General features: G+C 48.4%; 1 protein-coding gene across 2 annotated transcripts in view; it reads left to right on the top strand.

Moving 5' to 3' along the window:
- Positions 1–23,514, top strand: part of TTLL11 (tubulin tyrosine ligase like 11) — a 238,318-nt gene that overhangs the window by 197,709 nt on the left and 17,095 nt on the right. For both annotated transcript variants that reach the window (XM_047068962.1, XM_047068967.1), the window contains 2 exons: positions 81–332; positions 8,766–8,872. In XM_047068962.1, coding sequence (XP_046924918.1) covers positions 81–332; positions 8,766–8,872 — 359 coding nt within the window. The remainder of the gene's footprint in view (positions 1–80; positions 333–8,765; positions 8,873–23,514) is intronic.

The raw sequence follows: 23,514 nt of genomic DNA, 5'->3' as shown, positions 1-23,514 counted from the left end.
AGGAGAATATGTGTGAGAAGGCGCTGCGTCCTATGACTCCTGCTGCACCTGTTGGTTCATTACTTGCTCGTGTCCTTCAGGTCTCAGCAGCTTACGAAGCCATTAGCTGCAAAGGAGGATCCTTCCGACAGTGAGCCGGCCAGCGCCTCCGACGGCAACGCGGATCCCGAAGCCCACCTGCCCTCCATCTGCCTTAAGCAGGTGTTCCCCAAGTATGCCAAGCAATTCAACTACCTGCGCCTGGTGGACAGGATGGCAAATTTGTTTATCCGGTTCCTGGGGATCAAGGGGACGATGAAGTTGGGACCAACAGGCTTTCGGACTTTTATAAGGTCAGTGAGACCGGCCCCTCGGCTTGGGGTTCAGGCAGGGTGGAGTCCGGCCCCGCATCTGGCTGGTCCCATCTCCCTGACCGCTTGGGGCGGTGGCGGGTGGGCGGGGGGTGGTCTGCAGTGCCGGGTCAGTGCCCCAGCCGGGGCTGGAGTGGCCCCGTGGCAGGAGCTAGGCCTGGCACACTCTTGGTTGTCGAATGAACTAATGAATGTTACAGATGTGACAGCTTTCGCCACCTTACACTTGTGGTTAAAACACAGTTTTGTGCTACCTTAAACTAGGTCCTTAGGCCACATATAAATAATTGCCCCTCGGACTCGGACAGACCTTGTGTTTCTTAAACCGGGGTGATGTTCTCCCAGTGGTAGTGGCTGGGTGCTGAGCATTTAGGAAGCCACAGCAAAAAAAAAAAAAGGCACGTCTTTCCAAAGTGTCCATGTCGGGAGAGAAAAGCTAAATAATTCAGTTGATAAATAATTTAATGTATTTGTCCTGATATAAAAATAACACGGCTATATGATCGAGTATAACACACAATTTGCATGAATTTTAAACATGAACCATGAGATAAATCAGCTGCGTTTTTGCCAAAGCCAACAAAATAAACCACGGCACTCGATTATTCCTTAACTTGCCTCTACTCTCTGGGGCACTTTGGTGCAACACAGGTGTGAATAAATATCTGAAGCAATACTGACTAGCTGTGTAACCCTTGAGCAAGTTAGTGACCCTCTCTGAATCTCAGCGATCCCATAAAATGGGGATGGAGCTAGCAAGATCGTGCGTTACACACCTCAGGGAAACTATCTGCTGGCATTCGATGTTGCTGTTGTTTTCCCGTCATTGATTTTAATATTTCTACCTTCCACTTCAAAGTCACGCTCTCCATAATTTTGTTCACTAAAGCAAATAATTAGAAGTCTCGAATTGGAAACATTTTGTCATGCACTTCTCTCCAACTGAATTTTCTGAATTCTAACTCTGGCTCTCTGATATTCCTGATGGGATGGTGAACAGAAGAATCAGCAGGAATAATTGCCATTTTAGGAAACCTGAGTTCGGACTTGCACGGTGATTATGAGAAGCGCTTTGTGTTAGCTCTGGGGGGGGGGGGTGGGAGGGGGAGGGGGAGGGGGAGGGGAAAGCCCAGTGGAAAGAGTCCAGGCTTTGGGTCTGGCTTCAGGACCAGTCACATTACTTAATAGCTGTGTGGCTTTGGGCAAATCCCTCGCCTTCTCCAAGGCTCAGTTCCCTCGTCTATAAAATGGGAACAATCTCTCCTGCCTTTCAGGGTTATTATGGGGTTGGGATGTAATACATCCTCAAGCACCTGACCCAGAGCCTAGTTTACTGGAGCTATTTGTTAGGTGGGAGTCTTGTGACTATTATTTCCATTAGACAATGGGAATTCTCAAGAAAGTCAACAGATGCATGTTGTTACTTCCCTGAAAATACTACCTGATACCTTCTGACTCATTTAGGAATTGCATTTGACTCATAGTAATAGATACTCATCTATAAAGGGTTTAAAATAACAAGATTGATTTTCTCTCATATAATAGGAAGCTTGACAGTGGGGATTCTAGGCTGGTTAATGACTCCACAATGTGATCATGCCCCACTTTCTTTTTGTCTTTCTGTTCATCCATCCTAAGCATGTGCTTTCAAGCTTCAGGGTTGCCTCAGAGTCACAAGATGGCTGCTCAAAATCCAGCCATCATGGCCGAGTTCCAGGCAGGAAGAAGGAAGAATGGAGGAAAAGCAGAAGGCCATAGAAGAAGGGGGCGGGGAGAGATTTGAAAAAAATAGCTTACCGTAAGAATCACACTCTTGGTTGCCTCCAGGGTCAGGCAGGAAGCATAAGCCAGTGGGTGGGATCTGGAAGGTTGCGGAGGGGACATCCCTGGATAAAAGGAAAGGCTGCTGCTGGGCTAGTGTCACCAGAGCTTTTGATTTTCCAAGAGAAGCTAGAAATGCCGATTTTTAAAAATTTGATTGATTGTTGGGGCGCCTGGGTGGCGCAGTCGGTTAAGCGTCCGACTTCAGCCAGGTCACGATCTCGCGGTCCGTGAGTTCGAGCCCCGCGTCGGGCTCTGGGCTGATGGCTCAGAGCCTGGAGCCTGTTTCCGATTCTATGTCTCCCTCTCTCTCTGCCCCTCGCCCATTCATGCTCTGTCTCTCTCTGTCCCAAAAATAAATAAACGTTGAAAAAAAAAATTTGATTGATTGATTGATTGATTGATTGACTTAGAGCAGGGAGAGGCAGAGAGAGGAACAGAGAGAGAATCCCCAGCAGATTTCCCACCATCAGCGCAGAGCTGGACGTGGGGCTTGATCTCACGAACCTCGAGATCATGACCTGAGCTGAAATCAAGAGTTCACACTTAACCAACTGAGCCACCCAGGCGCCCCTAGAAATGCTGATTTTTATATAAAATCTCAATACATGCATATCCACGTTGGCTATTCAGAAAATAATTTTGAAACACTGGGTGGGTTCAATCAAAGTGCGACTGACCACAGAGCCCACCGGCGTGTGAGCTCCGGCATGAGAGGTGGGGAACGTACCAAGAGGGCTGCTAGGCTCATTCATGATCTTGAGAAGAAAACAGAACTGAGAATGGTTCTAGCAAAGGGGACTCCTAAAACACTCTCAGACTGGAACCGAGTAATGTCAAAACTATCGCTACAGATCTGTCTCTGTGTGATAGGCCTTATGATTTTTCCATCCTTTTTTTTTTTTTTTTTTTTTCTGAATAATTAAGGGCATTTGCCAGTAAAACCGATTTTGGTGAGGTTGGAGGCCCTCAGGTCACCGTCTGTTGCAGCACTGTCCGCGGGAGCCTTGGTGCCCTGAGTAGGGGGAACAACGTCTTCAGGTGGGGAGCCGGACTCCGGCAGTGAGCCCCTCTCCCCTCCTTCCACACCCACCCAGCCAGTGTCCTGCAGGAAGAAGTGGAGAAAATGTTGCACAATCATTAATAGATTTTTCCTTTTGAAATATACCAAGAGATCCCAACAGCAACTTAATCGTAAAAGATGATACTCTGCACTTAGATTTATCTGAGTATGTTCAGTCTTGCCAGCTAAATTTAACAGCAAGCGTTTTCTCTTGCTAACAACTGCTCGCTCTCTCTCTCCTTTCCACTCCGGTTTAAATTTTGCTTCATTATGAATTAATAATATTTATGCCATATGTTAAATCGAGCCAAGTGCCCTTCTCTGGAGCACTGCGCAGGAGACGTACTTGCTGGCTAGATATACACTCCTCTCAGATCTCCCACACAAACGACAGAAGCTGAACTTGGCTTTCACCTGGACGACCCGCTCTTTCTCTCCAAGTTCCTTAAAGAGAACAGGAGGGAACAAAACAAACATCCGACTGAATTTATTTTCAGTGACCATCTCTCATAATGTGCTGCATAGATCAGCAGTTTTAGGAGTGAATTATGCTAATGCCAGTCTGGCCACATTCTACTTTTCTTTTCTACCAAGAAATGAGAAATAATGAACTGTCGTTCCCTTGTCTAGACTTAACTCATCGAACCAGCTTTTCATGTCGTTTCCTCAGGAGGCACATAATAGTAGCACATATTACCATGAATTAAGCACCTCTTTTTTCTCCCCCCCCCTTTTTTTTTTATGTCATAATAATTCCTGGGGCGTGGAGACTTCTCTTTCTCTGAGAAATAGAAATTGTCTGATTCTTCAACTTGACAGCTTGCTTTGAGGGAAATGCATTTTTGCTATTTTCCTTCCATTGGATTACTAATCTGGGGGGCTTTCTATGTAACTCACTAAGAACACATTTTCCAAATGTATCCTACATCAGAATTTGACATCAGTTTGCACGTGCTGGCGTTTTCCATTTCCACAGCCTGAACGTTAAACGCTTTGCCAAAACCAGGTTCGTTTCTGGGAAATGGAGGCCACTTGGAGGGCCCTGCTCAGCCCCTTTGTGGTTTTTGATCCTGGTCTCCTTTTAAATTAGAGAATGGTTTTTCTCTTTTTCCTTTTTTCCCCCCTTCCATTCCCTTTTCTCATAGGGAGATATTAATATGTTTCATAATGGGTAGCTGTGGGGGGTTTTATGCTCTGAGAGGCAACATGGTGTGTTAGAATGTTCTGGAATAGAACTGTAAAGGGTCTTGTCTCCCCTTCTGTCATTAACTCCTTCCGTGACTTTGAAAAATCCCCCTGTTCTGTGACGATCTCTTTCCAGCAATATTGTGAGATCCTATGCCTGCGATATCAATAGCCTTTAAAAATATACATGTTATAAACCAGAATCGTCATTTTCCCTCCTAGATATTTAGTGTTGGGTTTTTTTTTTTAATTAACAAATATTGATTACTTGTTAGCCTTCACCTTATAGAAAACTCTCCAGGAAAAAATAAGCTTCTTTTATTTCACAGAGAAGGATGAATGCGAAGGAAATTCTATAAATAGAATTTTATAGAGTGGAAAAAGTTGGTTTCTAAATTTCCCATGAGATGTCAGTAGTTGTTGAGAGGAAATGAGGATGGTGATTTCAGATCTTTCCAAACTTGGGCTCCTAATGAACTTGAATGATTTGTGATTGTCTCCCACCATATGTGCCCAAGTTCCTGTGATTCTGGGAGGAAAACAAAAACAACAAAACAAAACATTTCTTCGAAGTGGTTCTACATCATGGAGGAGGGCTGGGAGCCGTCATTTGTTACTTCCCCATGTGTGCCAGGCACTGAGCTAGTCCTTAAAATGGTTTTGTATGGTGAGTAGCGGTTTCCTTGTTGTACAAATAAGGAAATTCTGATGCAGAGAGCTTCAGTGACTTGTTCAAGGTCACGTCACAAAGTCAAGATTCAAAGTCTTGTGCATTTGACTCAGCTCTTTCTTTCTTTTTTTTTTTTTCCATACACATTTCCAGTCTATCCTTTCTCAAGAATTGTTCTGGTTTCTCATGTTACCATATTTCTTGGACTTCTCTTCCACTAAAGAATTTACTCCTCTACTCCTTAGTTATTTGAGGAACTGCATCCCAGGGCATAAGAGGAAACGCTACCAAGATTAAGAGCTACCAAGGCTTCCTGTTTTTACCCCAGACTCTGAGATCTCTTCCACCCGCTGAGAGTGGTATCCAAGACAGATTGTGCTCTGCGTCACTCACTGGGCTCAGAATCCCACCTACACATCGTGGACACAAAATCAATTCTGCACCGAGTGGATGGATAGGTGAAAAAGTCATTTGAAAGTCTTGACCCTCCAAACAAGGAGGCTTTTCCTGTTTGGGTCAATGAGAATGTTGAGTGGCCATGGGGACAAACCTAGGAGAATCTGTCTCCAAGTGACCGTGATTGTCTTCCCCCAGCCTTATATCCCAAAGCTTCCCAACAGGGTCTCTCTAGAGGCTCTGGCCTTACTGGGCCCTGCCTGGGACTATGTCTCAAAACCCGGGTTCTTCCTGCAGCCCTGGGCTGGGCCATCTCCCTACTTCTCCCCAGAGCTCCTAAGTCCACTACTCTGTCCTCCAAGGGAGGACTGGATGTGAATCCCAGCTGTGTGATCTTGGGTAAGTTATGTCCCTTCTCTTGAGTCTCAGCTTACCTGTCCCTGGAATGGGACTAAGAGTACTTCCTTTGTAGGGTGGTTGTAAAGATGGACAGGAAAGGGCCTGGCATACTAAATGGGTGCCCGAGAAATGAAAGAATCAAAATTCTTTTAAAGCATCTCCTGTCTCCTGCAGCCAGCATGGGTCCCTCCTTCCCCTGTCCCCATACCCGATGTTACAATCAACTGTATTTGCAGGCATCACTAGGGAGGGTGAGTTACCTCGGAAAAGGGATAAACGGAGAATTCTCTTTGGTAAATTACGGCCCCTGCTAAAGGTTTGACACTTCTATTTTCTACCTGTCAGAAAAAAATAACTATATACCAGTGGTCAGTTTGGTTTCCCTTTTTATACTCCATTAACCCACAGAGCAAGCCAGGCAGAGCTCCTGTCCCGTGGGGGAGCAGGTAGTCCAGAGGACACTGATACAATAATTAGAGAAAAGTGGTGGCCCTTCCTAATGAAGCTTGGAAAATGAGCAGCGCAGGTTGTTGGAACACCTTGGGAGAGACTGGAGCGTCGTCTCCGGTGGAGCCCAATAGAGATAGCCATCTTGGTGACAGGCGACATGAAAAGCTCTGCGTCCATTGACATGTTGTTACCGGGGTTCAATAGCTGTGCGCTGATGTGTTTGAAGTCCGCCACCGGTGACTTGTGATTGAAATACGGAGCAAGAGCCCAGGAGGAAGCAGGATGTGAATTGATGGCCTGAGAAATACTGGCAGGGAAGAAAGGAAGGAAGAGGGAGGGCGGGAGGGAGGGAGCCAATGTGCTGGCATATAAGGAACACCAGCCTTGTCTGGGCACCATGCCGGGCACACTCACGGCCTCCATCGTCGGGGTGTGTGTGGGTTTGGAGGGGGGCCTCGGGGGTGCCCAAATCCTGCTTGCCAATCAACCCCTCTCCTGTCGGGCTTCTAAGGGACCTATTCACACGAGGGCTGATGACAAATGGGAAATCAAAGAACCACTTTATCATTAGCTGGGGCAACGGATGAGGCCATATTTGGAGAGTTGAAAGCAGCATTGAGCGTAATTCGGCCAAACGGACAGCTGGCCCAGAGGTATGACTCCACGATCGCGAGGGCAAATCCAGCTTGTGTTGGGACTCGCTTCCCAGCTCGACCCTGTTCAGGAAGGTGGTGCATCTGGACAAGCCAGGGGCTACCTTTAGTCTGGATGGAGAGCCCGGGGCCCTGACATCCAGACGCTCTGACTGGTGAGCTCCGTTTCTCCAGAACGGACGGGGCCACTTGCTGAAGGGTCAGCCCCAAGCAGCCTCCGAAGATCCCACGCTCTAGCTCTGGAAGAGGAAACGAAAAGTGGGGAGCGGTTGGGAAGAGAACCAACAACGGTGGGCCAACCGGGCGCCAGGCACCATGCCGGGTCCTTGGCCCGCACCGCCTCATCCTTCTTCACCGCCGCCATGGGGGCGGATACTATTCTCTTCATTTTAGGTAGCAGCAAATAAAGGCGCTGAAGGTTTAAGTAAATGCTCACGGTCACATAGCTAGAAAAAGCAGCAGAGCCAGGGTTTCTATCCTGGTCTGTCTGATGCCCAAATCACGCTCTTTTCAGTGTGCCAGACTGCCTCCCCACATCTCCAGACCAAAAAACAAAACAAAAAACCCCCCCAAAACCTAGAGGGGAGGCAGAGGATTGCAAACATGCCTTTGTGGCTTGGACAGGGAGCAGATGTGGGGCTGAAAACCTGGTTACCTTGGCCTCTGTGCACTGGAGGAAATAAACCAGAGGAGCCTCCGAAAGTCTGACGCCAGCCTCTCCCCACCCCTGCTGCTTCCAGGTGACTCCCCAAAGTCAGGACTGAGCGTGGAGGGGTGTGGGCCAGCCGCGCTCATCTGCGCTGGGAGTCTCGGGCTCACCGTTCGGGACCCACGTGAAATCTTCAGGTGACAGATTCCGATGGGTGACGTGCAGGAACCTCCAGCCCCTGTCTGTAGGTTTGGGCCCAGGGATGCATCCGGGAAGCATTCCATTGGGAAATCACTTCCGGACAGAAGCGGCATCTTCCGTCTGTTTGGGTGACAGTGCTGTTTTCGTTGGGCCATCCGAGTGTGCCACTGTCGGCCGCCTGGGCACTGATAAGAGAGCACGGTGCCCAGGTCCAGCCTTTCTCTCTCTTCCCAGAGACGAACGCACGTGAAGGTGAAGAGGTGCAGAGGTGCATGTCCGAAACGAGGAATTCCCTTTCCGTCTCGGAGCAGGCAGAGACCTCCCCTGGCCTGTGTGCAACAGGCCGATCCCCAGCGGCTGCAGAAAAGACGGACTATTTTACAGGGGAGGAACGTGAGGTTCCGGAAGGGGAGCTGGATTAGCCGGGACCATTAGCTTCTAAGTGGCAGAGCCATTCAACTCAAGACTGGCCGTGTCCGGGCGCCGGGGTGGCTCAGTCGGTTGAGCGTCTGACTCTTAATTTCGGCTCAGGTCATGACCCACAGGATGTCCGTGCGGAGCCTGCTTGAGATTTTCTCTCTCTCTCCCTCTGCCTCCTCTCCCCTGCCTGTGCGCGCTCTCTCTCTCTCTCTCTCTCTCTAAAAAAAGACTTGTCATCCTAAAGTCCTTGCTCCTTCCAGCCCTTTAGAATTAACCAAATTACAGGAACCCACATGATCTAATCTCAGCTTACATTTTCAGCCTTCTCTTCCCCCGCCCCCCCCCCACCTGCCCTTCACCAGCTCCAGCTGTGGGGAGGGAGGGCCTTCCAGGCAGGGGTGAGGACACAGCCCCCCCCACCCCCCCCACCCCCGCCGAAGGCACGGAGGCAGGCCGGAAGAGGCCGCGCTCCTTCTGGCAGTAACGTGTCCCTTCGCGTCTTTGGCAGGAACTGTAAACTCAGCAGCAGCAGCTTGTCCATGGCGGCCGTGGACATCCTCTACATTGACATCACCAGGAGGTGGAACTCTATGACCCTGGACCAGCGGGACTCAGGTACCTGATGACTGGCCTCCGCCCTGTCCGGTGGGAGTCCAGCTGGATGGGCGGTACCCTTTTGGTTCCTTCTTGTTTAAGGGTCAAGGTTGGGGAAAGAGGAAGGCTGTCCTGTTCAGCTGTAGACATCCCCAGGGGGACGGAGCTGAATTTGAATCTAGGAGCACTGTCCTGAATTCTGCTACCAAGGCTGCCCCCCCACCCCCCAATTCTAGTTCCACCGTCAGAATCCCTTATCTTTGTGTAAGGCTTTGATTCCATTTGTACCGGAAACACTCAATTATCCGTTCACCCCTCGGCACGCGTGTGCTAGCGTGTGTGGGCCGGGTCCTGGGTAGACGGGAGAGAAGAGCACTTAGCTCTCAACCGTGGAGGAGCTCGCTATAGGGCAGGGGGGCAGAGGAGAGCCCAGCCCTAGCATGGTGTGCTACCAGCCCAGGGGGGCACCGAGGGGCTATCAGGAGCCCAATGGAGGCGCTCCCATCGAGGGAGGCCCAAGGAAGACTTCTTGGAGAAGGGGGCGTGGGAGAAGCCACTGAATGGGCTGGTGTGGACTGTTTGGCAGGTGTGGCTTGCCCAAGGCACAGACACTCGTGGAAGGCTCAGATAACCCCGAGAAGCTTAGAGGGACTGGGGCAGGAAGGGAAGGGAGATGGGGAAAATGGGGTTGCAAGTGCCACTGAGGCCTTGAATGCCACACTAAAGACTTTGCTCTTGATCCTCTAGATTACGGTGGAGGGCGGGCGGGGAAGGACTCTGTTAGAAAGATCCACTTTGGGGTGAATGTGTTTCTGATCTTATTTCCTGACAGAGGGTGTTTTTCTAAAGAGTCATACTAACCGTACCTGACATTTGAACAGCTCATCACAAAATTACCCCGAGCTCTCATGCATAGTCCTTCATTAAATGTGCCCGTGAACCAGTGCACTGGGCATCCACGTTTGAATCTCACAGACGGTAAACTGTAGCTCAGGTGACCCGGCACCCGGGCTTCCCTCCCCTGGGCTGCATCCCTGCGAAAGGAACACGGGGCGGAGGGGGCGCCTCAGGAAGCAGCTTTCTTCCTCCTGTGGTTCGGTGGAAAGGACGAGAAATCAGAGGTTGGGAGATCCAGATTAGAACTGACTGTGCCATTTTCTACCCATGTAAGCTTGAAAAGCCATTTCACCTCCTGAGTCTCCATTTCCTCTTCCGTAAATGGTGCCAACAATACCCGCTCGCCAGGGGGGCCCTGAGGTCTCCTACGTCAGTAGATATGACAGTGTCTGGAGCCCTTGCTGGCAGTGCAGAGCAGTAATCCCATTAGCAGGCTCCACTCGGGCTGGGTCCGTCTGAGCGTGGGGTGCTCCCTGTCGCGGTCAGCCCTGGGCTACAGCTTTCTGGCCACGGGGATCATTACCTTTTAATAATGACGCCACTGGCTGCCAGTTGTTGGGCAAGTCCTACGTGGAAACGCTCTGCTGGGGGCTCCGTATGCACGGCCCTGGCTGGAATTCCGGAGGTAGGTACCCTCAGCTCCACCGCAGAGAGAAGGGTGCTGAGGCTCAGAGGCACAGCTGGTGGGTGGTACGGCTCTAACACCACGCCGCCTCAGTTTCCCTTCCGGGCTGCTTGATCCCACGAGCCGGTGCTGGCGTCGGATGGCCTCCAGGCTCCCTACTGCTCTCCTTTCTGAACTCTCAAAGCAAAACCCAGGGAATCCCAATACTCACTGACTCCACAAGGTGGGTGCTAGGCGTCTCGGCCGGTGGAGCGCCCTCACAGCCTTCCCTAGCAACCAGGAGAGGCCGGCGATGGAGCGTCGTCTGGAGAAGCAGGCAGATTAATTATCATCTCGAGGACCGAGAGCGCTCGCATGACAGGCGAGCAGCGCGCTTTTTGCTGACGCCTCCAGAAAGTGAAGGAGTGTTTGCTCTGTGAGTTGAATGCAGGAGTCAACGCAGGATCCCGTGGAGGGGGCCAGAAGAGGGGGTGGGGTGGCAGCGGAATTATTAAATATTGAAATTGATCAGGAGTAGCAGCAGGAAGCTATTTATCATGTTTTATTGCTTCAAACTAGCATTACCATCTGGCCCATTGTTAATTCTGAATAGCTTTTCATGTTTTGTTTGCCTCTTAAATTGCTCTCTGTAAGCGGAATCCACAGGGGCTGTCCACGGTACAGGCGCGGGTGGGGTTTTCCGGGGTCTGCCAGGATCTCTCCGTTCTGCTGACCAAGCTAAAGAGAGGAGAAAAGTACTTATTTTTAGCACATACTGGCAAGCGAATCCGGGGCTGGGATCTCCCAGGCCTGTTGCCACGCCTCAGTAAGGATTGTTAGCAGGGACCGGGATCTCGAAAGTCCCTCCCAGGTGCATCTCGCTGCCCCTTCTCACACTCAAACACTAGACCGTCAAGCGGGTGATTGTGTCCCATTTTACAGATGAGGATCCTGGGTTTCCAAGAGCGAGTGGCTTGTCCAAACTCCCATAGCCAGTGAGTAGCAGAGCCCACATTTGAAGTCAGGCCTCCTGCCTCCTGGCCCAGGATGCTGTCCCCAATCCAGGGGGCCTTTGTGTGACTGGGCTGGGGGCAGGGCTTGTGAGGCAGGGAGGTGAAAGGTCGACTCCTGAAGCACAGGGCCTATGGGAAGATGGAACTGAGTGGGAGGTGGTTGCCGGTCTGAGCCTCTGTCTCCCAGCATCCTCAGAGCTTAGACTCCTGTTTCCATGGCTCCTGAAAAGAAATAACAGATGGAGGGGGTTGGGGATGGGTATAGGCAGTGGGGGCTGGGCATTAAAGCCAGGAATGAGAAGCCCGTCTTGTGCCCCCGTCTCAGCGGCCACTTCGTTCTCACAGCTGGCGAAGCCAGGGCCCGGTCCTTGCTTCCTGAGAAGGCTGCTATGACACCCCCGATTCTCAAGGAGAAGCAGCTTCTGGAGCCAGCCACATTCTTAGGAGCATTCAGGAAGCTCCTGCATAGCAAAAGAAGACAGCTGTGGTTGAGTGGTGGTTCTTCCCTGGGGCAAGTGTCAGCAGGAAGACCAGAGAGTTCTCCTTCCTTCCCCCCACCGCGCTGCCCCCCCCCATGGTGCACAGCCAAGGGATTCTCATGCCCTCAGTTCCAGTTGTCCTGCCCATGTCAGAGGGGGGCAGCATGACCTGTCCCAGAGCCGTCTTGGGGCTGACAGAAAGAAGTCGGAAGAGTGATAGAACAAGGGCTTGCATTCTCAAAGGGCAGGGGCTCATTTCATCCACTCATTCAACAAACAGGGTAACGAGCATGTTAGCAGGTGTCCGGCCTGGTAGAAATAGAAAGAGAAATTACTTACAGATCCCACTCTCGAGAAAAAAGAAATAGTAGAGACCATTTACTGAACATTTACTATGTGACGGAAATAATTCTTGTTATGAGTTATCCCATTTAATTCTCATACAGCCCCGTGAGCTAAGAGTTGTTATTCCCGTTTCACAGATGAGAAGTCTGAGGCTTAAAGAGGTGAACTGTGGATTGAAACAGCTGCATCTAGGATGTCAGTGGGGACCCTAGGATTTGAACCAAAAGCAGTCTGCCTTCCAAATCCATTGCCTTTCATCATACCCAGTGTCTCCAGCCATACACATAAAAAGGACACACGGTTGTCATAGGGTGTGGCCAGAGTCGGGATTGGGGGGGGGCGGTGTGGGGGAAAACAACAAAGGGGTATTGCTGTGAGGGTTAAGAAAGAGAACACAGACTGGGGCACCTGGGTGGCTCCGTCGGTTAAGCATCCGACTTCAGCTCAGGTCATGATCTCACGGTTTGCGACTTCGAGCCCCATGTTGGGCTCTGTGCTGACAGCTCAGAGCCTGGGGCCTGCTTCGGATTCTGTGTCTCCCTCTCTCTCTGCCCCTCCCCCGCTTGCACGCGTGCGCGTGCTCTCTCTCTCAAAAATAAATAAATGTTAAAAGAAAGAAAGAGAGAGAACACAGACTTAGCATCCCAGAAAAGGCACCCGCTGCGAGTTTTGTATCCCTGAGACTAGCACAGGGCCCAGGGAATGATGAGCAGACAAATAGCAATAAAAAAATATCCTGCACCTGCAAAGTAAGGCGTTCTGAGTGTGAGAACCGTGGCTTATAGTAGAGGTGGTTACTGACAGGGTCTCCTTCCCCTCTCCTCAATGTCTGGCATAAAACGCCAGCTCATTTGGATAAGACCTTCACCCCACGCCCAGCACTAGCTATGTCCAACTACTCGTGCAAGGTCCCCTTTCCAGAAGTCAGCCCAGACCTTCCTTCTGGCCTCATGAGGCTTTGGCACCTACTGAAGGAACTAGCCAGATTCCTGATGTCTGAGACCTTAATGAAGTTTTATATAACCTGCATGGGGAGACCCTAGTATTGAAATGGAAGAATAAAAATGGTATTTATAAAGATTAACGAGGAGAAAAAAAGTCAAAACTACTATTAAAAAAAGAATGCACGGGGCGCCTGGGTGGCGCAGTCGGTTAAGCGTCCGACTTCAGCCAGGTCACGATCCCACAGTCCGTGAGTTCGAGCCCCGCGTCAGGCTCTGGGCTGATGGCTCAGAGCCTGGAGCCTGTTTCCGATTCTGTGTCTCCCTCTCTCTCTGCCCCTCCCCCGTTCATGCTCTGTCTCTCTCTGTCCCCAAAAAAATAAAACGTTGAAAAAAATTTAAAAAAAAAAAAGAATGCACGTTTTGGGATCTAAATCTCAGACCATCCTTTTAAGTAGCCTTGTTTTCTATTCTTTTTTTTTTTTTTTTTTGAGCTCAAGTGCATAGAATTGGACTAATCATAATCTTTGGTTCGTGAGACCTTCTATCCGAGTCCATGCATAACCTGCTTTTATTAAGTTAGCTTTCTGAATTAGTAATTTTTAATAATGTAATAAGCATCCACAGACTCACCACCCAAAACAGAAGCCAAGACTTCACAATAACCCACATCTAGTACGTGGCTCTCCCCCAACACCAGCCCGCCACCCCCCCCCCCCCGCTCTCCCCACCCACAGAACCCTCATCTGCAACCCCAGGCTCATCAGTCCCCAGATAGTCTTGCCTTTCTCTCTGTTAGAAAGTCAATGGCTATTTAGGAGCTTGATGGAATTTAGTACTAGGCAATCTCACACTCCCCAGCCAGCCAATGTAATCGACATAGAAATAAATAAATAAATAAATAAATAAATAAATAAATAAAGACTTCAATGTGTAATTCTAGAATTTCTAGCAGAACAGAAATCTAAATGAGGGTCTTCTCAGACAAACTGAGGTCTGGCAGTCCCGTCGGTGCCCAGAATGAAATGAAGACACAAATTTGTCTGTGAAGATGCGGTTACTTCATGTAAATTGCACTCACGAGCGCCTCCTTATCTCTGAGACTTTGCTCTCAACGCTTCCCAGAGTGGAATTTCACTTCTCTGTGCCAGAGACGAGGACAGCATCAAGATTAGGCAATAAAAGGTAGTATTACTGCGTCATCTCTGAGAGGGAAACGTTTCACTCGCGGAGGGAACCTCTGAGCCCAGCACCTGGACATCTTGTCCATCTAACACACAACCGACCTCTAGGGTCCCTCCCAGTCATCAACGGGAACATGACTGCAAAGCAAGGAAACTCGGATTCAGGAGTCTCTTCCGCCCCCCTCCTCCACCCATTATTCAAGCACACCCACACCTGGCCTGCAGAGGGAAATCTAAGAGTGGCGTAGTTTCATGTCTCATACATCCTGCACACTCTTTGACTAAAATAAGAACCGTTTCTTCCACCGCCTGAAGGATGCCTGAGCTCCGTGCCTCCTTTCCTGGGGCTGCCTTGGTTTGACTGGCAGTATATCCAAAGCCACGGGCTCTGGGATCGGACAAACCTGGCTTCAAATCCAAATCCGGGCTCCCTAATTGGTAGCTGCGTCACCTCCGCAAGTTACATAACTCCCTCCGAGCCTCGTGTTCACCATCTGTAAAGTGGGGATGATAGCGGTGCCCACCTCATAGAAGCATCGCTGTGGATTAAGTGACACAAAGCGCTCAGAGCAGGGTCTGCCGTCCGTGGGAACTGCTCAGTAAGGGGGCTCTCCCTGCGCCCCTCTCTGAGACATGCCTCCCTGCACCTGCTCATGCCAGCCTGGGGACAGGACAGGTGCTGGGACCAGATGGGAAGAAGTGCTTGATGCGAGAGGCGTGGCACACGAGCAGTGGCATCACATTTCCCTCGGTGCCCAACGGAGTGCTGCCCCCCCCCTTCCCCTCCACGACCGCCCTCACCTGCCTCTGGCCAGAACCGTGACCGCAAACAACCTGGGGCCAGGCCGCCCGCGGGTCCCGCTCCCTTGCCCCTCAGCCCTGGCCCACACTGTGGGGTGGTTCGGCTGGGAAGAGGGGGCGCGAGGTGGGTGCTATGAGCCTGGGGAGGGTTGGAGACCTTCGGCAGGAAAAGCGGCGCTGGAAGGCTCGGAGCTGCGGGGCCTGGAAAGCTCACCAGTTGCCCTCCACAACTGTGGTGTCTGATGAATGGCTGTGGCCATCCCTCCACATGCCCGCTCTCACCCTGGTGGGTGCTCGCTGCCCAGGCTGGCTGTGCCGGCCTCCAGCCCCCTGTCTGCATCACCTTTCCATGCAGAGCCCGCTGGCAGCTGCCTGCAAGGCCGGCTGGTCTAAGACTCCAGGTCCAGGGTAGAGCATCTGAGTGAATGAGGGCCTCGCAGACTGGGGCCCTCCTCTGCAGCCAAGCCTGCCCCCAAAGCCCCCTACTCACTCGCTCCAGCCAGGAGAGCGGCCACCTTGGAGGTCCTCCACCGAGGCCCCTCGCCTCTCTCCGGTGCCCCACCGCCCAGGCCGTCTCCCCAAGGAGACCCTCAGACGGCGCCCCCTCCCCATCAGCTCCAACAGCGTCCGGCCCTGCTCTCCATCCGGATCGCAGCTAACTAAACGCCGTGGAATGAAGTGTGTGGCATCTCTCTGAAGCTAGACTCGCCTCCGCGAAGCCTAGAGCTGTGCGTGGCACACAGTAGGTGCTCTGCAAAAGTGTCAAATGAACTAGGATCAGACCCTGACAGTCAGCGGCGCCTGTGGATGTCTGAGTCTTATGACGGTCTCTCACCAAATTTCCTCAGTCGACTTATGCAAATCATCTGCCTCCTGTACTTTCATCAGCTGGAATGAGCCCCCACTGAAATGTATTTGGTTAACGATGTACTGAAATATTTAAAAGTATTTTTACTCGGAATGTTGAGCGGAGCCTCGCTTATACATATACATGGGTGGCCCCCTCCCTCGGAAATATGGGAGCCCGCGGATAACTAGGCGGGTTTCATGCAGCGCCTCTTGCGACGTGTCTGGCACAAGCCACGTTCTGCAGCCTTGAAATTATCTCGAAGTCAGATGGGCCTCTCTGGATGGGTGCCCTACACGCTTACAAAAGAGTCGGCATCAGAATTAATTTTAATAAAAGCAAGTGAGCGGACAGAAATGCCAGCTCGCCCTCTCCCTCGCACAGACACTCCAGGGCCTGCCACTCCTGGGCTGCGCCTTCTGGAATTACTTCTCCCCTTTGCCAGGGCCACGACGAGGCCCTGCGTCAGGGGCACCTGTTCTCCATCATCCTCTCCGCTGTCACCTCCCGGGTGGAGGGAACAGGATCTCTCTCCACTGAGCTGGCCTGACCCCCCCCCCAAAAAAAGACACAAGAAGGGGAAAGCAGAATGATAGTTTACGCAGCCCCCCCTCCCTTGCTTGCACCGCACCATGGGAGCTGTGGGGAAGCGGGAGCCACATGGGCTGCAGTTCAATCCCCAGCACCTTCCCTCTGGCAGCCCTTAGTGGTGGCACTCCCGCTCTGGGAGCCTCGGCCTCCTTTACAACGGGGCGGAGGACATCCGCCTTGGGTTGTCGTAAGGCTTTAGTGAGGAAGCACAGGCCCCCAACCACAAAGCACTCTCCCAGTCCGTCCGTTTACTGAGTGTTCACATGCTGGTGAGCTCGGTCTTATTCCCATGACCCCCTTCTCAGAGGAGGAAACCAAGGCTGGGGTCAAGAGGGATTCTAGGGACAGAGCAGGAACCCCACCCGGAGCCTTTACCTCGTGCTGCCTGGGGAAGTGACAACAGCGACCACCTCTTGAAGATGGAAGGACGCCGTCAATCCCCAAATGTCCCCAGGCTTGAGAGCCGGATTCAGTGACTGAGGCATCCCTAAGGTTGGGCAGAGCTGTGTTTGGTAAGACAATGGTTGGTCCCTGATCTTGGTTCAGGGAGGTGTTCACAATGACAGACACATGCGGGGGTGGGGCGGGGGCGGGGGACTCCGCCCCCAGTCATCCCCCACCTGCTCCTCCTCCTGCCGGGAGCTGGATAAATGTTCCCACCCACTTTATTGTCACTAATATGGCACCAGAAGCTCCCCAGAGCCTTGCTCTCTGGAGTTGAGAAAATGAGGATTAGATGGGTTAGGGGCCACACCCAGCGGTGCCCAGCCCATATGCAACACTTACAGAAAAATTGAGCAGGTAGTACCAAGAATTCACGTATATCCCTCCACATTGTCCCCTGTAATATCTTGCATTACCGTACATTTGTTACAGTTAGTGAATAAATACTGATACACGATTAAAGTCCACAGTTTACGTTCAAGTTCATGCTGTGTTGTATATTCTGTGTGTTTTGACAAGTGCATAATGTAATTTCCCCAACATTGCAGGACCCCACAGAATATTCTCACTGCCCTTAAGAGTCCCTGTGCTCCCCCCCCATTCATCCTCCCTCCCGTGAGCCCCTGGCAACCTTTTTTACTGTCTCCATAGCTTTGCCTTTTCCTGAATGTCATAGGGTTGGAATTGTACCATGCTGCCTTTTTAGACCGGTTTCTTTCACGTAGCAGTATGCATTTAAGGGTCCTCCAAGTCTTTTTGTGACTTGATAGCTCAGTTCTTTGTATTTCTGTGGAATAGTCCACTGAATGGATATGTCACAGCTGGTGAATCCATTCACCTATGGAAGAATATTTTGGTTGCTTCCAAATTTTGGCAATTATGAATAAAGCTGCTACAAACATTTGTGTGCAGGCTTTGTGTGGTTGTAAGTTTTGATGCAACTGGGCAAATACCTGGGAATGTGGTTGCTCGATCATACGGTAAGACTATATTTAGCTTTATAAGAAGCTGAACTGCCTTTCCAAGTGGCTGGTTCACATTTCCACCAGCAATGACCGGGACTTTCTGTTGCATCAGAGTCTGGTCAGCATTTAGTGTTGTCAGGTTTTAGATTTAGCCATTGGAAGAGGAGTATAGCGGTATCTCATTGCTTTACTTTGCATTTCCCTAGAGGCGTATGATGTTGAGTATCTTTCCATTTGCTTATTTGCCATCTGTACATCTTCTTTGACGAAATGTCTGTTCAGATCTTTTGCCTGTATTTTAACTGAGCCATTGGGTTTGCTTTTTTTCTTATTGTTCAATTTGAAGAGTTCTTTGTATATTTTGGATACAAGTCCTTTATTAAATATGTCTTCTGGAAGGGTTTTCTCCCCGCGTGTGGCTTAGCTTCTCGTTTTCATAACAGTGTCTTTCACAGAGCAGATTTCTTTAAATTTTTTTAATGTTTTACATGTATTTATTTTTGAGAGACAGAGTGAGACAGAGTGCGAGTAGAAGAGGGGCAGAGAGAGAAGGAGACATAGAATCCGAAGCAGGCTCTGGGCTCTGAGCAAGCATTCAGCACAGAGCCTGATGTGGGCTCGAACTCAAGAACCGTGAGATCATGACCTGAGCCGAGGTCAGACACTTAACCGACTGAGCCACCCAGGCACCCCCACAGAGCAGTTTTTAATTGTACTAAAGCCTAACATCATTTTTCTGCTTTCATGGATCTTGTTTTGGTGTTGCATCTAAAAATGCATAGCCAAATCCAAGGCCCCCTCTAGGTTTTCTCCTATGTTATCTTTGAGAAGTTTTATAGTTTTGCATTTCACATTTAGGTCTGTGGTTTATTTTGAGTTAATTTTTGTGAAAGGTATAAAGTCTATGTCTAGACTTTTTTTTGGGGGGGGGGTGGTCTGTGGATGTCCAATTATTCCAGAACTATTTGTTGAAAAGACTAATTTTTCTCCATTGAATGGCCATGGCTCCTTTGTCAAAGATTAGTCGGTGACATTTGCCTGAGTCTATTTCTGGACTCTCTATTCTGTTGCACTGATCTATTTGTATGTTCTTTTGCTAATACCATGTTGTTTTGTTTACTGTAGCTTTACAGTAAGTTTTGAAGTTGGCTAGTGCCAGGGTTCTGACTTGGTTCTTCTCCGTCAGTATTGTGTTGGCTGTTCTTCCCTTTGTCTTCCCATGTAGATTTTAGATTCGCTTGGTTGATATCCACAAAATATCACAATATTCACTTGGTTGATATCCACAAAATAATTTGCCGGGATTTAATTCGGAACGTGTTGAACGTATATACCTTTTCTTTTCTTGTCTTACTATATTAACTAAGGCTCTTAGTACAATGTTGAAAAGAAGTGATGAGAGGGGACATCCTTGACTTGTCTCCAATCTTAGGAGGAAAGCATCTAGGTTTTCACCACTATGATGTTAGCTGTAGGTATTTCTAAATAGATATTCTTTATCAAAGGAACAAAAAATTTTTAGAGGTTTTTTTTTTTTTTAATCATGAATGGGGATTTGAGTTTGTCAAATGTGTTTCCTGTATCTATCGATCATATAATTTTTCTTCCTTAGCTTATTGATGTGATAGATTACATTAATTGACTAGTGAACATCGAAGCAGCCTTGCACACCTGGAATAAATCCCATTGGTAATGGTGTATAATTCTTTTTATACATTATTAGTTCCATTTGTCAAAATTTTGAGGGGGTTATTTGCACCCATGCTCATGAGAACTATTGGTCTGTAGTTTTCTTTTCTAATAATGCCATTATCTGTTACTAGGATAATGCTGGCCTTCCAAAATGAGTTAGAACATGTTCCTTCTCTTTCTGTATTCTAGACAAGGTTGTAGAGAACCGGTATAATTTCTTTCTTAAATGTTTGGTAGAATTCACCAGTGAAACCACAGGGCCTATTGGTCCACTTGATCTAAATTACCAAATTTGGAGGCAGAGAGTTACTCATAACATTCCTTCATTAGCCTTTTAATGTCCATAAGACCAGTGAAGCCTCCTTCATGGTCTGATATTAGTGATTGTTAATTACTAGTTAGTTGTCTAGCAATCTACTCTCCTTTTCTCTTGGTTAGCCTGGCTAGAGGTTTATCAATTTCATTAATCTTTTCACAGAACTAAATTTTGATTTAATTGACTTTCTCTATTGATTTCCTACCTTGCTTTCATTGATTTGTGCTCTAATTTTTATTATTCTTTCTCTTCTGCTTACTTTGGGTTTAATTTGCTCTTCTTTTTCTAGTTTCCTAAGGTGGAAACTTAGATGATTGGTTTTAGATCTCTCATCTTCTTTAATATATGCAGTCCATGCTATAAATTTCCCTCTAAACACTGCTTTTGCTGCATCCTACAGGATTCAGTAAGTTCCATTGTCATTTTCACATAGTTCAAAATATTTTAAAATTTCTCTTGATACTTCCTTTTTGACATGTTGTTTAGACATGTGCTATTTAATCTCCAAGTATTTTGAGACTTTCCAGCTATCTTTCTGTTACTAACCTTCAGTGTAATGCCATTGTGGTCTGAGAGCATGCTTTGCATGACTTCTATTCTTTCATATTTGTTAAGGTATGTTTTATGGCCCAGAATACAGTCTGTCTTGGTGAGTGTTCCATGTGAACTGAAAAGAATGTGTGTTCTACTCTTGTAAAGGGAAGTATTTTATACACGTCAATTAGATCCAGTTGATTGATGGTGCTGTTCAATTCAACTATATCCTTACCAATTTTCTGCCTGCTGGATCTGTCAATTACTGAGAGAGGGGTGTTAAAATTCTCTGACTTAATAGTAGATTTGTCTGTTTTCTCTTGTAGATCTATCTGTTTTACCTCACGTATTTTGACACTCTGTTTTTAGCTACACTCGTGTTGAGGACCATTATGTCTTCTTGGAGAATTGACCCCTTTATCATTATGTAATGCCCACCTTTATCCCTGATAATTTTCTTTGTTCTGCAGTCTGCTTTGTCTGAAATTAATTTCGCTGCTCCAACTTTCTTTGGTTAGTGTTAGTATGATATCTCTTTCTCCACCCCTTTGCTTTCTGTCTGTGTCTTTATGTGTAAAGGGGATTTCTTGTAAACAACATAGAGTTGGGTTTGTTTTTTATCCACTCTAACAATCTCTGTATTTTAATCGACATATTTAAACCATTCACATGTAAAGCAATTATTGGTATTAATTCGTCTTGACAAGTTTGGTAGAATGCACCAGTGAAGCCATCTGGTCCTAGAGTTTTGATTGTTGGGAGATTTTTGATGACTGATTCAGTCTCCTTACTAGTACTTGGTCTTCTCAGAAATTCTATTGCATCATGACTCAGTCTTGGCAGGTTGTATGTTTCAAGAAATTTATCCATTTCCTCTGTGTTGTCCAAAGACGCTGTTCCTGGACATTCTCCCTTTTTACATTCTTTCTTTTCGTATTTTACTTTGTGACATTTTGATTGACATGTTTTCAGGCTCACTGATTCTTTCCTTGTCTGTGTCTAGTCTACAGTTGGGTCCACTGGGGGCATTCATCATTTCTGTTACAGTGTTTTTTGCTTCTAACATTTTCTTTTGATTCTTTCTTAGACTTTCCATCTCTTTCCTTACATTACCCATCTGTTCCTGAGTGTTGCCTACTTTTTCCATTAGAGCCCTTAACATATTAATCATCATCATTTTTAATTCTCCATTGCGTGATTCCAACATTGTGTCATAGCCACGTCTCCTTTTGATGCTTCCTTTGTCTTGTCAGACAAATGTTTTCTTCTTGTCTTTTAGCAGGTCTTGTGATTTTTTTGTTGAAAGCCAGACATGGGAGATCAAGTAGTAGGAACTGAGGTAATCAGGCTTTCAGTGTGAGGTTTTCTGTTAACCCAATGAGGAGCTAGGCTGTATTTAATGTTTACTGCAGCTGTAGGCACCAGAGGCATCAGTTTCCTTGCTTTTATTTTCTCTCCCTGTTGTCCTTGGACTTTCCTAAAAACTCCTTGAATAGAGAGTCTTTATCTTGGAGCTGTCAATTGTTATCCACTGTGGTTACTTTGGAACCCTTTTGATGGGTGGTAGTGAGGTGTTGGGGAGAGACAGCATTTAATAATCTTATCGCTAAATCTCAATTTCTTAGTGGGCTTGGGTCCCTGGACTGCCACATTCAGAAGTGTTCTTCAGCCCTTTTTTTCTGCCCTTATGTGAGACAGGAAGGCCAAAAGGGCTGGAGTAGTCTAATCACCCTTCCCTCAGGTCAGATGAGCCTCTGGTAATGTAGTCTCCCGTGAGGGCAGTCTTTTGTGATGGAGAACACTCAGAGCACGTTTTGGAAAGGTTACTTCCTCACACACCTCCCTGCCTGAAGCATGTGGGATTTTTCTCCAGTCACCACCTTGAGAACCCAGTGGGGCTCTGGAGGTACAACCCACAGATGCTTGAAGGACCCCTAAGACTGGGCTCCCGGACTTTTTAATGCTCAATCTCATCCATTCAGCCTCCAGCAATTCCTCAGTCACCAATGAAGCACTCCTACCAGTTACTGGCTCCAGCAGCCACTGCTGGTAAGCTGACCTGGGCTATGATTCTCTGTTGTCACTTGCCTGTCTGGTTTTCAGGGTGACACTTTGCCCTGTGACCTCAAATCTCTGACAGATGTAAGGACTGTCATTGATTTTCAGTTTGCCTATCTTTTTTTCTTATTGTGAAGATGGGAGTGATGACTTCCAAGCTCCTTACACATCAGTGCTGAAGCTGGAAGTCCTCTATGTGCGTTTTCCACTTTTCACACCAACCTGGAGAGTTAATCCTTCTACTCCAGGTTACAGAGAAGAGACCTGACGTTCGGAGAGGTTACCTAATGTGCCCAGGGTCACCCAGCTAATGGGTAGAAGGAAGAGCCAAAATTCTTTGCCTTCCGCTTCTACCGATCTCTGAGAAACTACCAATCCCAAGCATTCCAAATATGTTTACAAATACAGGCTTTTCCTGGAGATTTTCATGGAATTCTTGGAGAAACCTGGGCTTGGTCATTTAACCTGAGAATGAAATGAGAACCTCATGAGCCACCTGACCAGTCTCTGTCTCTCATCAAGAAAATGGCCAAATTAGCCAAGATAGGGGCACCTGGTGGCTCAGTCGGATTAAGTGTCCAACTTCAGCTCAGGTCATGATCTCGAGGTTCACGACTTCGAGCCCCACGTCAGTCTCTGTGCTGACGGTTCAGAGCCTAAAACCTGCTTCCAATTCTCTCTCTCTCTCTCTCTCTCTTTGTCCCTCCCCTGCTAGCACTCTGTCTCTCAAAAATAAATAAAACATTAAAAAAAATTTTTTTTTCTTGAATTAGCCAAGATAGATCCTTATCCAGGCCTCTCGCATGGGGCCAACTTCAGCATTCACTGGTAACACTCTCCAAATTATGTTTACTTTACTGCCATAGAGTCATAGTGGTCAAAACCAGAAATGCCTGAGAGATCACCAATTCCAACGCCTTTGCTTTACAGGTGAGACCCTGAATTCCAGGGA

Source organism: Lynx rufus, unplaced genomic scaffold (genome assembly GCF_022079265.1).
Source record: "Lynx rufus isolate CCGP_SWC_20201006 ecotype Redwood Valley unplaced genomic scaffold, mLynRuf1.p SCAF_10, whole genome shotgun sequence".
Lineage (NCBI taxonomy): Eukaryota > Metazoa > Chordata > Mammalia > Carnivora > Felidae > Lynx > Lynx rufus.
Note: the sequence above shows the minus strand (reverse complement) of the source record. Positions and strands in the feature narration are given on the sequence as shown.